Source organism: Sinocyclocheilus anshuiensis, unplaced genomic scaffold (assembly GCF_001515605.1).
Source record: "Sinocyclocheilus anshuiensis isolate Anshui unplaced genomic scaffold, SAMN03320099.WGS_v1.1 scaffold676, whole genome shotgun sequence".
NCBI lineage: Eukaryota > Metazoa > Chordata > Actinopteri > Cypriniformes > Cyprinidae > Sinocyclocheilus > Sinocyclocheilus anshuiensis.
In genome coordinates, this window is record NW_015558579.1 from 337296 (window position 1) to 350258 (window position 12963).

Consider the following 12963-nt stretch of genomic DNA (forward strand, 5'->3'; position numbering starts at 1 on the left):
GGACCAACGAACCAGGCTATATCACAATTTATAATTGGGTAATTACGTAAGTTCCGTGAAAAGCATTAGCTTTGTTGTTTTGCTAATACCTCAAAATGAACCTGTGAATGTCTGTGGGTGAGCACGTCTTGCCATTCAAAAATCAAAGCGCACTTTTTATTATTGCTCTTCTTTGTAGTAGGTGCATTTTAAAAATGTTTTCCCAATCAATCCTGTACTCCTGCTCAAAATGATCAATTATTATAACGACAGCTACAAAAAAAACCCAACAATAAGCCCACGTAACTGTTGTCGTTCCATCCTGACGGATGACATCCGTGACAGCTAAGTGGAATCCCGGAAAATAAACCGTGGAACTTTGACCAATGAGAGAACAGTTTACTCGCGCTTGACTTGTATTAACAAATTTGGTCTGTTTAGAAATTTTGCTGTGTGAAAGCGAACCGCACCAAGAATAAAAAGCAACATTGTAATAATTTGAATCCCTGTTTCGGAACAAAGCAATCGATCTACAGTAAGTATCGGCAATAACAACAGTTTCACATTCAATTAATAGCCCGGAAAGTCGTGAGAGTAAAAATGTGTCTTAAGTCTGGACTTGAAAATATAAACAGAAGAAGCACTCCTAATGTCAGGTGGCAACTGATTCCACAAACGTGGAGCAGCGACTGCAAAAGCTCTGTCTCCTTTTAATTTAAGTCGTGACCGAGGGACATGAAATAGAGCTTTATTAGCGGATCTGAGAGACTTCGGCGTTGAATGCAAATAAATAAGATCAGAAATATAAGATGGGGCTTGTCCATTAAGAGCTTTGAAAACAATAAGTAAAATCTTAAACTGAATTCTAAAAAAGACAGGAAGCCAATGAAGGGACGCTAAAACTGGAGAAATATGTTCGCGTTTTTTGGTGCCGGTTAACAATCTAGCCGCCGCGTTCTGAACCATCTGCAGCCGTGCCAATGAAGATTGTGGAAGACCAACATATAACGAATTACAATAATCCAGGCGTGATGTGATAAAAGCATGAATGACTTTTTCCAGATCTTGAAAGGTTCTGAACCATCTGCAACCGTGCCAATGAAGATTGTGGAAGACCAACATATAACGAATTACAATAATCCAGGCGTGATGTGACAAAAGCATGAATGACTTTTTCCAGATCTTGAAAGGAAAGTGTTGATTTAAGCTTCGAGATGATCCTCAGCTGATAATAACTATTTTTAACAACTGAGCTAATTTGTTTTTCAAGACAAAGCTCAGAGTCAAAGATAACACCTAGATTTTTTACATGAGACTTAACATATGGAGTGAGGTTTTCTAAGTTCCCAGCAACAGAATTTCTAGTTTTAGAGGGACCAAAGAGAATCACCTCAGTTTTATCATTGTTGAGCTGCAGGAAGTTATTTGACATCCAGCATTTTATATCCTCAAGACAGTTGATGAGAGGCTGCAGAGAATCTCAAGATTTTAATGGAAGATACAGCTGAGAATCATCTGCATAAAAATGAAAAGAGATTTTATATTTCCTTATGATATTACCAAGTGGAAGCATATACAGATTAAAGAGTATTACCAAGTGGAAGCATTACAGATACAGGTGTGAAAGCACCCTAAAACTATGACTTGGTGGTGCATTAGTGCATAGAAAATAGAAAAATCAAATCAGCTGTTTAAAATAAAATCGTAAATACTGTTTTATCTTGTTTTCTTTCCTGTGACAAGCTTGCACTTTGTGTACTGTGTTAAGTGGAGTATTCCTGATTTTCTTATAAGAGCCACCTACTGTCAGAGAGTGCATTTTCTTTTTTATTCAGCCTGTATGCTGTTTTTTCGCTGTTTTTTCTGCTGGTTTGAACAGACAAATCGCATAAGAAAACTGGACTGAATTTTCTTGCAGAACAGGGTTTGTTTATAGTTTGTTTAAATCCCAAGTATTATAATATAATATAATATAATTAACGTCTTAATCTCAGTCGATTCACTATGCAGATAGTGAAAGTAAAAGGGAGTAATGATGGAGCTTTCGGCATCTGACGCTGCATATTCTCTCAGAGACGACGAGAGACGAATCTACTTTAACATATGCTGATAACGGTATATAGCTAACTGTTTTAATTTATTCCCTTAATATTTCTCTTGTGGCTTGTACATAGTGAAAAAAATGAGAAAAAAACGTATTTCATGTTAAACAGGTTGTTTTTTAAAGTCGGTGCTTGAAATAAAGCTTTTTATTTCATTGATTTTTATTAATGACTGCAGTGTTAATATTTTAATTATAAGCCTATAATAGACCTGTTTTAAAAGACCTTTTTTAAAAACAAAAAAAAACATTCTAATTGAGGAGTAAATAGTCTAAGCTTTTGTTATCCTCGCAGCGCGTCAGTTATGTGGTAATTATTGCAGGGCAAATTAATAGTAATTTTAAATTAATAATAAAAGTAACTTCATAATAATAATAGGCCTAATAAAAAATAAGAATATAACAGGTCTACATTAATTGGAAATGCCAGATCCTCTTAATATTGCCAATGAATGATGTTTTTGACAATATCTCTGGCTATAATTGTCGATACAAGATCATCATCGTTCGACACAACCCAGCAAGAGAACATTATATTTCACACACTTTAATCTCTTTTATTTTCTAAATGTAATTAGTCCAACGAATCATTTGGTTTGTAATGCGTACCGAACCGAAAGCCTCGTACCGAACAGTTCAATATGAATATGTGTATCGTTACACCCATAATATAATATGATATGATATATGATATGATATGATATGATATGATATGATATGATATGATATAATATAATATAATATAATATAGTATAATTAGTGCTGTCAGTCGATTAAAAAACTCATTAATCGCAATTTTTTTCTGAAATTAATCGTGATTAATCCCACCTAACATAATTTTTAATTATACTTTTATATTGCAGTAATTTCACATTCAATCTTCAAATTAATGTACAAACAACATAAAGACAGTATATTTCTTTAATGGCATCTTTTTTTATGACTGAAGGCCAGTATCACTGGTACCGATACTACTGATGTCTCTATAAAATTAGTTTTCCCCCCTAATATTTAAACATTGACTATAGCCATTCAGCATTACAGTATAATTGAGAGTTATCAATTTGAACATTTATTAGACTTTAAAAAATAACTTCTAATTTAAGTGAACTTAAAACAATCTTCACATAACCCCTTTGTAATAAATATTATTTACCTGTGCCCTTCATCAGAAATATACAGAAATTCAAATTGAAGTTATCAAACACTAAATTCTAAATTAAATACAGATAAATACTTAAAGCTATAAAAGTTATCGATTTCCTCTTTTTTTTCTTTTTCTTGGATGAACAGACATCACAGCAGCTGGTTATTAGGTTGTATTGGCTGCTATTTCTTTAAAGGGGTCATATGATGCGATTTCAAGTTTTCCTTTCTCTTTGGAGTGTTACAAGCTGATTGTGCATAGATAAGATCCCTGAAGTTGCAAAGACTAAAGTCACAAACCCAAAGAGATATTCTTTATCAAAGTTAAGACTCTGCCACGCCCGGCGTTAAATATTTTTAACGTGTTAAACTGAAAAAATTAATCGCCTACGTTAACACGCTAATTTTGACAGCATTAAATATAATATAAAATACTATCATGTTTATTTTATTAAAATAATTCTAAATAATACTAAAACTATTTATTTTTTTTTCAATTTTATTATATATATGTAAAAATATTCATAATGTGAGATATAAAATCACAGTTAATGGAAATTGTCAAAAAAACGTGATATAAAGCAATTATGAGGAATAATATTACAATAACCTTTCTTCATTTATTTGATGGATGCCAAGTAAACTGATTTGAATTAAAATGATGGTTAAAACAAATTCCCATACAAATCCACCCCAGAAGAAGATGTAAATCCTGCTTTGTGTCAGTTTGCTGTAGAGGTGATTGGGAGGACACTGACGGCTGCAGTTATGGAGTGCTAATGGTCTCAGAACAGTCTGCGTCAGCATCAGGCCTCATTCAGAGCACAGTATGGGGGCGCCGCTAATGGGGGGAGATTGCAGGTCTTGTCTTCGGCCATCACTCCAATCATTAAACTGAACCTGTGCCTCATTAACCCATCAGCAAATGGATCTTTGAAATTAAATGTCTTTGGTGTCATTACGAGGTCATCTGTTTTGTTACCTGTCTTTGGCTTTACAGTCTGTTAAATATTTGTAAATTAACATTAATGTCAACATTAATGTCAAGTGTTCATTTTTTTTGCCCCTTTTTGTTTCATAGGTTATTTAGTAAGTTTAGAACTTGTTGTTGTTCTCTTATGTTTAATTAAAATCTACTTATTTTTCAGTTAAGTTGGTTTTTGTATTCTGGGGCAGAAGATTGTAGCATCCTGTTACTCTCTATGTTTGTTAAATTCTCATTTATTAATTCATTTTTTTCTCTATTGTTACCTTGTCACTATTTTAGATAGGGATGAATGTAACAATGATAACTAATATTCATTAATTCAACTTGTAAATGGTTAGGGATTGTAATATGTCGGAAAGCTTGACCCCCAACATTCCCATTTCTTGACCCTGAGTTGCATGTCATCTAAAATGCTGAGGGAGATGAAATTGCAATCCTCATAAAACCGATGCACAGACGAGCTGACATCATGCCAAAACCTCTCAACTTGATGATGGTGCTGTCTGTTTCTCAGCTGCATCTATTGTCTTACAGTGTGTGTTTGTGAACGACACTTCCTCTGTTCAGTCAGTCGGACTGGCTTTGCTGGTGTAGACGGTTTTGTCGGTCTCAGAGGGAGTGATGTCAGCGCTGACGCCCGCTGAGCTGTGAAACCCACCCACTCAAGCTTTTTTAGACCCCTCTGGCTAATAGATGTTGCAGTTTGAAAGTCCAGGTGACACTATGTGACTCAGCTTGTTTGAGATATGTATCCTGGTGCTGTGTGGTGAGGAATGATGATTTATAGTTCAGTCAAAGCAACATGAAGCAGCTCGAGACAGTGTGTAATGCCATTCAGAAATGCCTCCCTTTGTCTCTCTACGTCCACTCTCTTCTGTGTTCACGAGTTAATAAGTTGAATTGCTGAACGGTCATTCTCTGAATCCCTGAAGTGGCCCTTCTGGTGATTGAGATCCGTCCTATAATGAGCCCTAAAGATCACTCCCATTCAAACTGTTTTAAAAACAGCCCCAAACTAGAACTGCAACTGGCCACCATTTTAATAGTACAGTAGATTCATTTATTTGTTTTTTCATTTAATCAGATTTTTTAAAATCATCTTGCACAATGCATAAATAGATTTCTGTATAATGTGTTATTATTGTGTGGATTTCTAACGTTTTTCACTATTATAATGTGCCATCATCACATACACTTTCAGTTGATTATTTTAATTGTAATATGTAATGATGGTCACTTTATTTTAAGGTCCAATTCTCGCTATTAACAAACCATTAACTATGACTTTTGCCTCAATAAACTTCTAATTGGCTACTTATTAATAGTTAGTAAGGTAGTTGTTAAGTTTAGTTATTGGGTAGGATTAGGGATGTAGAATATGGTCATACAGAATATTTGCTTTATAAGTACTAATAAACAGCCAATATTTTATTAATAGGCATGCTAATAAGCAACTAGTTAATAGTGAGAATTGGTCCCTATACTAAAGTGTTACAGTAATTTTTTGATTAGTTGTGTAATGTGGGGTTTGGTGTTTGGGTTTTGTTTCATGTTCATGTTTTCATGTCTTTTATTTTGTAATTGTTTCAACCTGTTAGTGTCATGCTACGCTAGTCTTCATGTATCTCTGCCTTGTGATTGTGTCATGTTCTGATTGGTAGTCCTAGTCATGTGTCTTGTTTCCCATTGGTTTGTTCATGTCATGTGACCCTCCTTGTCTGCTATAACTAGCCATCATGTTGCCATTGTCTCTTGTCGTGTATTGATGTTGTAACCCGCTGTCGGTGAGTCTAGTCTGTTCATGTCAAGTCAAGTCAAGTCAAGTCAAGTCAAGTCTGTGTATCTTGTTTGGATGTTTGGATCACACTGTAAATAAAACTGCACTTGGGTTCTCACTATTCTCGCCTTCAGTGGACTGATTCGTTACAAGTTGCAGCCCTTTAGCAGATTTATTTTTATTTTTATTTTATTTTCATTTTTTATTTTTATTTTATTTTATATTGTTTTTATTATTTTGGACTTCACATCTCGTGATCATTGAGTGTTTTCATTGCATATAGAATAGTGTTGGGCGATATGCTCAATTGTCATATCATCCTATCGTCAGCCTGTTAGATCGCTGATACACAATATTATCGTGCTAATTTATTTAATTATTTACTTACATTACATTAGTTTCATTGCCGGAAAGTTACTCCATCGTAAGGATAAAAGCAGCCTAATGTTTTAATATGAATTAATTTGAATTTAACACGATAAAAATGTAATAGAAACATTGTAAGTCACATTGTAAGTTATTATAATGCTTACATTTCCTCTGTTATTCAAGAACGAGCAAATAACATTTACATTACCAAAGAACATCATAACTGACTTCAGTCTAGCGCAAGTATTATGCACTTTAAAAAACACTTCCATTATAATCAGTGCACTTTAAAAAAATGCACTTTAAAAAACACACGTTATAATCAGTAAAGTTGTATGATAAATACACTGACTGCACACGTCTGCGGCGCGTTACGGCTCCGACACGGCCACTCAAGTCAATGCTTGTGTTTGTTTCTGAAGCATCTCCACACTGCATCGCTAAAGATAGGCGCCTAGTTAATCACCTTGCTGTCATTAAAGGCATCAACAACAGATGATATCTCTGACTATCACCGATACACGATGCTATCGTCTATCGGCACAACCCTAATATAGAAAAAAGCAGCTTGGTTGGTAGATGATTTTTCTGTTTAAAGCAAATGACAGGTGGTGTTATTGAATTGATCTGATCATATTTACACATTATAGTTATATAAAAATTGCAACACTTTTGAAAAAAATCCACAACAATTATGTAACATTAAATAAGTTACGTATCATTTATACATATAAGTACCTCTTATGTATTTATCAGGGCTGGGCAAGTTAACGCGTTACTATCACGTTAACACACTATTAATTAACGCTGACAATTATTTTATCGCGCATTAACGCAGTTTATTATTATTATTATTATTATTATGAAAGCCCGTTGCTCACTGGCTCTGAACGTGCTTGTAATCACGACTTCATAAGTGGGAAACAGGAAGTTTCCGTTAGCACGTGAAGACAGCAGAGAAGCGCTCTCGCTCAGCACAGTGGAGTGCATCGTTTTGTTAACTTTGTGGTTTATTATTTCGAGTCGTTTGAGACGCGGTGACACACGGCCCTCTCACAATATATATATATATATATATATATATATATATATATATATACGCAATCGTGCTGCAGGTATCAGAAGTTCGGTTAGCACTCACACTACATGCGTACCGCGCCCAAGCCCAACTGAACCGCACTCTGGCCCACCTCTTCCAACCGAGCCAGGGACGGCTAAACGAACCGCGACTGAGCGCGGCACGGAGCGATCACACTAGTCAAACGAACCGGGCTTTGGGGGTCAAACGCACTCGGGCACAGTTAAGATTGCCTAGAGTGAGTACACTCCCGCATCCCGCACACACGAATCTCTACCCGCCCGCACCCGCACTCGCCCATCAAGTGTTGTCCCACGCCGCACTCTGTTGCGTTGGGTCAAAAAATGTCTATAAAAATGTTAATGCAGTGGCAAATAGCTTTGGTTTTATATTTAATTTGATTACATTAATGTTTAAGTTGAGATTTACAAGAAATATTTAAACTGCTGTAATATAGGAATATAGGAATACTGCTGTAATAAAAAGCACCTTATTTGTTTAAAGTGTTTGCAAACCAAATGTTATTGCACTTTTGTTCATATAGCAGTACTTTTAAATGAAAAAAAGTGCACAATACACTACTTTTGAATTAATTATTGAATTTTGTGCAAAACAATGCGATTAATCGCAGAAAATCATGCGATTAATCGTGGGAAAAAAAGAAAAGAAAAAAAAAGTTAATCGTTGCCCAGCATTAGTATTTATATTTAAATGGGCACTTCTCGTCTCTTCTAATTTCTGTTACATTGATTCAAGTATGGAATTTTTGGAGAATCAATGTGGAAATCATTTTCTTGTCAAACTGCTCTTACTGAGCCATTATTGCTGGTGCAGATGAGACTGTTTTCAGCACAACTCAAGCTGTGTGCAACATCTGTTATGGAAGCACATTAACAAAGTTGGTAGGACTCTTAGGAATTCCCTCTACAATCACAGCCTTCTGTTATTAGAGTAAACCCTCAGTAGAGCTGCTGGAGAACGCTCTGTTTGCACAAGCAGAATTTCCCTGAAGCTTTCAGATGATGTCATCACAGAATACAGCACTGGCATTACATCAGGTACTTTCTTTGTGAGCATGACATCATGTGTGATGGCGTACACTGAGCTTGGCATCTGAGTGGTGATTTTATGCCACTCTTCTGCTAGTCTTAAGCTTCAAACCTTGCCATTTTTGTGCAAAACAAAAGCTCCAATCTGATTGGCTGGCTGATACATCAAATCTGAACATCCTTGATATGTTGTTAATGTTCTTCAGTGCATTCAGCACACAACCAATGAGCCAACTTTGAATTGTGTGACAATGCTGTATCATGATGTTCAGAAGATAAAAACTAAGCATTGCATCTGCAGTGTGGACCAGACATTATGCTGACACTAAAACGGCTGGTTCTGCTCAGGCCTGTTTTTTTCCCCCTCAGTTATTTCCCCCTCAATTTGGGTTAAGCTGCAGATGTCAAAATGAAAGTTGAGTCATACTCCAAGACTGTCTAATGAATATCCTCTCTCTTTCTTTTGCAGGATCTCAAGAAGCCCTTTGATAAAGCCTGGAAAGACTATGAGACCAAAGTGTAAGAGATTTTCAAAGAATTCATTCATTTCTGTCATGCATGTTTGCTTAAATCTTAGTCTGAAAATTAATTAAATTGAAAGGAAATGTCAGTGTCCTGAGAGTCAAATGAGGGATCAGTGGTGCCCAGCACTCTGGATAATGAGCTGTCATTGTTACCACCTCACTTCCTGTATTCCTGTCCTCTGCTATTACACTGATTGCTGTGCATGCGACAATGTATGACATTTATGTAGCACTTTTTATATATTTTCCAAGCTGCAAGGGACATTCTTTACTGAAAGGGTAATACATTTTCTTATAACACGTCATTTGATTCATTGATTTACCGTTGAAGCCAGGTGCTGTCTTTTTTAATATCATTGCTGTTTTCCATCATTGGCAGTTTTGCTCAGTCAAATACATGTTTCACCCCCCATCGCCGGATATAATCTCCGGGGTTTGATTGTGACCGATACCTTCATGTTTCCAGACAGAAAGAAACGAAGTCGCCCTCTAACGTGACTCTGGCCCTGACTCCATTAAACTGGTTTTCATCGTCACCGCCGCTACAGTTTGAGTTCACTTCAATCTCTGTGTCTGTGCAAAGCTTTCAGCTTTCTCGCAAGTTGCAGTTTGAGCTTCAGGCTTCATTTGTGCAAATATCCTGCTAATGAGTATGCTGAAGATCTTGCTGTGTTTGTTTAAGAGACAATGATTCTGACAGTAAAAATAATGTGGTGCCTCAGGAGAGCAGGTTAACAGCAGGAAACATCAAATCACGATTCATATTTACTTATTTGTTTGCGTGTGTTTCTTTCTCCCAAAGATGAAAGCAACACTCCACCATTTTTGTTTTAACTGGTTTGAAATTGAACATAATCTTTGTGGTGAAAAATGGTGGACTGTTCTTTACAGTCATCGGTGGAAGTGATGTACTGACATGAGGGAGTCTGTTTAGGCTTATTTCTTCCATCTGTCAGATGTACAGGTGCAATAACTAAAGTAATCGTTGGGGAAGCTGCTGAAAAAAGACGTCTCAACAAAAAGCTAATTATATTTAATTAACATATTTAATTATTACTAAGAGTTATATTTTTGGACTTGAATGAATTTAAAACAAAAAAAGTCTAAAAAAGTAATTGAAAAACTATATGAAAATTAAACAATGATTTGACTACACCACTTTTTGGAGTTTTTATCAAAGATAGAGTCAAAGATAATGTTCAATAGGCTGTAATATTTATATCATTTATTTTATTGCTTTCGCCATGAAAATAGCCATACAATTTGGTTTGGCACTAAAACACAAACTTTTTTTTCCCAATAAAATAAGCAACTTTTTGAAATGGTTCATTGAATTTAAAAAGCTCATAAAAATTCATTAAAACTATAAAAAGTCATAATTATAATTATAAACATTAAGATAATAGATAGTCATCATTTACTCACCCTCATGTTGTAATGAAACTTTGACTTTTCTTCTGTGGATCACAAGATATTTTGAAGAATGTTGGGAATCGAGCCAATGATTTTCATTAGACTAACTAAAATTCTTTTGTGCTCAGCAGAGGATAGAAATGCATAACATTTTTATTTTCAATTATTATTTATTTATCAAATATTATTTATTTATCAATTATTTAATTATTACAATTATTTTTATTTTTTATTTATTATAAGTTAATAGTCTTGCTTCTCCCCAACACTGAACCTAATACAGAAATCAAAATTGTTGTCAGAGGCAGCTCCTCATGCTAACACATCACTTCGTTCAGCGCTTGATGCATTTTATCACAATCTTTTTTTTTTTACCTTTTCATTTTCTACTTTCACTGACTAGAAATGTTTTTTTTTTTGGAAATGGCTTCTAGCGTTCAGCCATCTCTTGACCACATCTCCTCGCTAGGCTTCAAACTCTGAAAGCAGAGGTTCCAGAAATGGCCAGCCTGCTTCAGCTAAGAGCGTATAAAGGCCTAAACCAAACGCATGAGGCTCTCTCTGGAATCCTGTATCTGAGATCAGGGCCCTCCTTCCCCACAGAGGAAATGCAGCATCTATAACGTGGGGTACAATATGCCGCTGGAGCATATGGAAAAGAATGCCCTGCTGCATGAGTGTTTCCTGTGCGTGTGTTTGCGATTGTGTGTCTGAATTTTTTTTAAGGTGGTCTGTGTGTTTCACGCAGTTCTAAAATCGAGAAGGAGAAAAAAGAGCACGCCCGACAGCACGGAATGATCCGGACGGAGATCAGTGGAGCGGAGATAGCAGAGGAGATGGAGAAGGAGCGCCGTTTCTTTCAGCTTCAGATGTGTGAGGTCAGAGGCGACTCATTTCATTGGAGAATCCTGCAATAAGCATTTCCTGTGCGGTGTGTGTGCTTCAGTCTCCTCTATTGTTTTGTTACAGTACCTCCTCAAAGTCAATGAAATCAAGATCAAGAAAGGTGTCGACTTGCTTCAGAATCTCATCAAATATTTTCATGCACAGTGCAAGTAAGTCTGGCCACGTTTCTAAATGTTTCTCTTAAATAAAGGCTTGAACAAATAATTTACTCACCCCCATGTCATCTAAGATGTTAATGTCTTTCTTTCTTCAGTCAAAAAGAAATAAGGTATTTGAGGAAAACATTTCAGGATTTTTCTCCATATAGTGGACTTCAATGGGACCCAACGGGTTGAAGGTCCAAATAGTCAAGAGGGTCTGGCTGCAGCCTTGCACTTGCACTCTCAGACTTGCACTCTCAGACACTTGCGCTTCCACTAGCGACGTCACTTGCAATCTTAATTTTTTATTTTGTTCTATTTTTTATTACTTTTTGTTTGAATCTCTCAACATTTTACAACAGTAGCCAGGTGGTGAAGACAAGAAGAAAGGAACTAAATTACAATGTCACTTGCAATCGCCACTTGCACTCTCTGCTACCTGCGACGTCACTTGCAATCGACACAAATCGTGCGTGTTGCCAATGAAGACAAGAAGCTGTGGAGATGATTTAATGATTAAAACTAATTTAGAACAATAACATACAGGGTCCTGCAAGAAAAAGACAAGACCTGCAAATTCGTGACCAGAACAGCAGAATATGAACGCAATGCACAAAGTCTCTTGTTAAGCGTTTTCCTCCTGTAGAAAATGTAGGCTACAGGCAAGCAGGTGATCCCAGAATAAATGCAACACGCACAGTTTCGTGTTAAGCGTTTTTCCATATAGAATAAACTGTCTACAGCTCTTTTATATCATTGTCTTTGTCCATTAAACTACATTACGTGTTTTATTTATAATGATTTTCTATGGGAGGAAAATGTTTAACGTGCAATTGAACGCATTGCGTTCTGGGCTCGTCTGCTTGCCTGTACGGAGTTGATCCTTTTAAAATCACTTAATGCATTTCAAAATGCACGTTCATATTTGTTGGTCTGTATATACTTTGAGTCAACAACAAGACATATAAGCTACTGAATTGTCTTTATCATAGTCCGTTATTATACAACATTAAGCGCTTTGCTGTATGGGAGGACAAGTGAAAGTTTGCGCATTGTGTTCATAGCCATCTGTTTGCCTTGTAGTACATTAAATAATAACTATATATCGAATTTGATCTTTTAATTGAACTTATTGTATCTTAATACATTACGCCATATTAAGTGTTTATGTTTTTCTACAGGAGGAAAATGCTTAACGAGAGACTTTGAGCATTGCGTTCATATTCTGCTGTTCTGTAGCTACGGATTTGAGGGTCATGTCTTTTTCTTGCAGGACCATTGTACTAAATACTTATACTTGTATAGTACTTTCATTAGTTTTAATAAGTATTGCTTTTTATTTATCCTCTTTCCTATTACTTGTTTCGCTTCTGTTTCAGTTGTTATAACCATTTCTTACTATGTGTAAGCTGTTGTTTTTTAGCATGTGTGTTTGGCAGTTTTATTTTTTAGGATTACTGATAATCTACTGCCATTGATTTGTATTATTTGTA

The 12963-nt window shown here is 35.8% G+C and overlaps 1 protein-coding gene across 2 annotated transcripts in view; it reads left to right on the top strand.

Moving 5' to 3' along the window:
* Positions 1-12963, top strand: part of LOC107679808 (arf-GAP with SH3 domain, ANK repeat and PH domain-containing protein 2) — a 100481-nt gene that overhangs the window by 51903 nt on the left and 35615 nt on the right. For both annotated transcript variants that reach the window (XM_016475489.1, XM_016475488.1), the window contains exons 5-7: positions 8957-9006; positions 11173-11302; positions 11394-11479. In XM_016475489.1, the coding sequence (XP_016330975.1) occupies positions 8957-9006; positions 11173-11302; positions 11394-11479 (266 nt within the window). The remainder of the gene's footprint in view (positions 1-8956; positions 9007-11172; positions 11303-11393; positions 11480-12963) is intronic.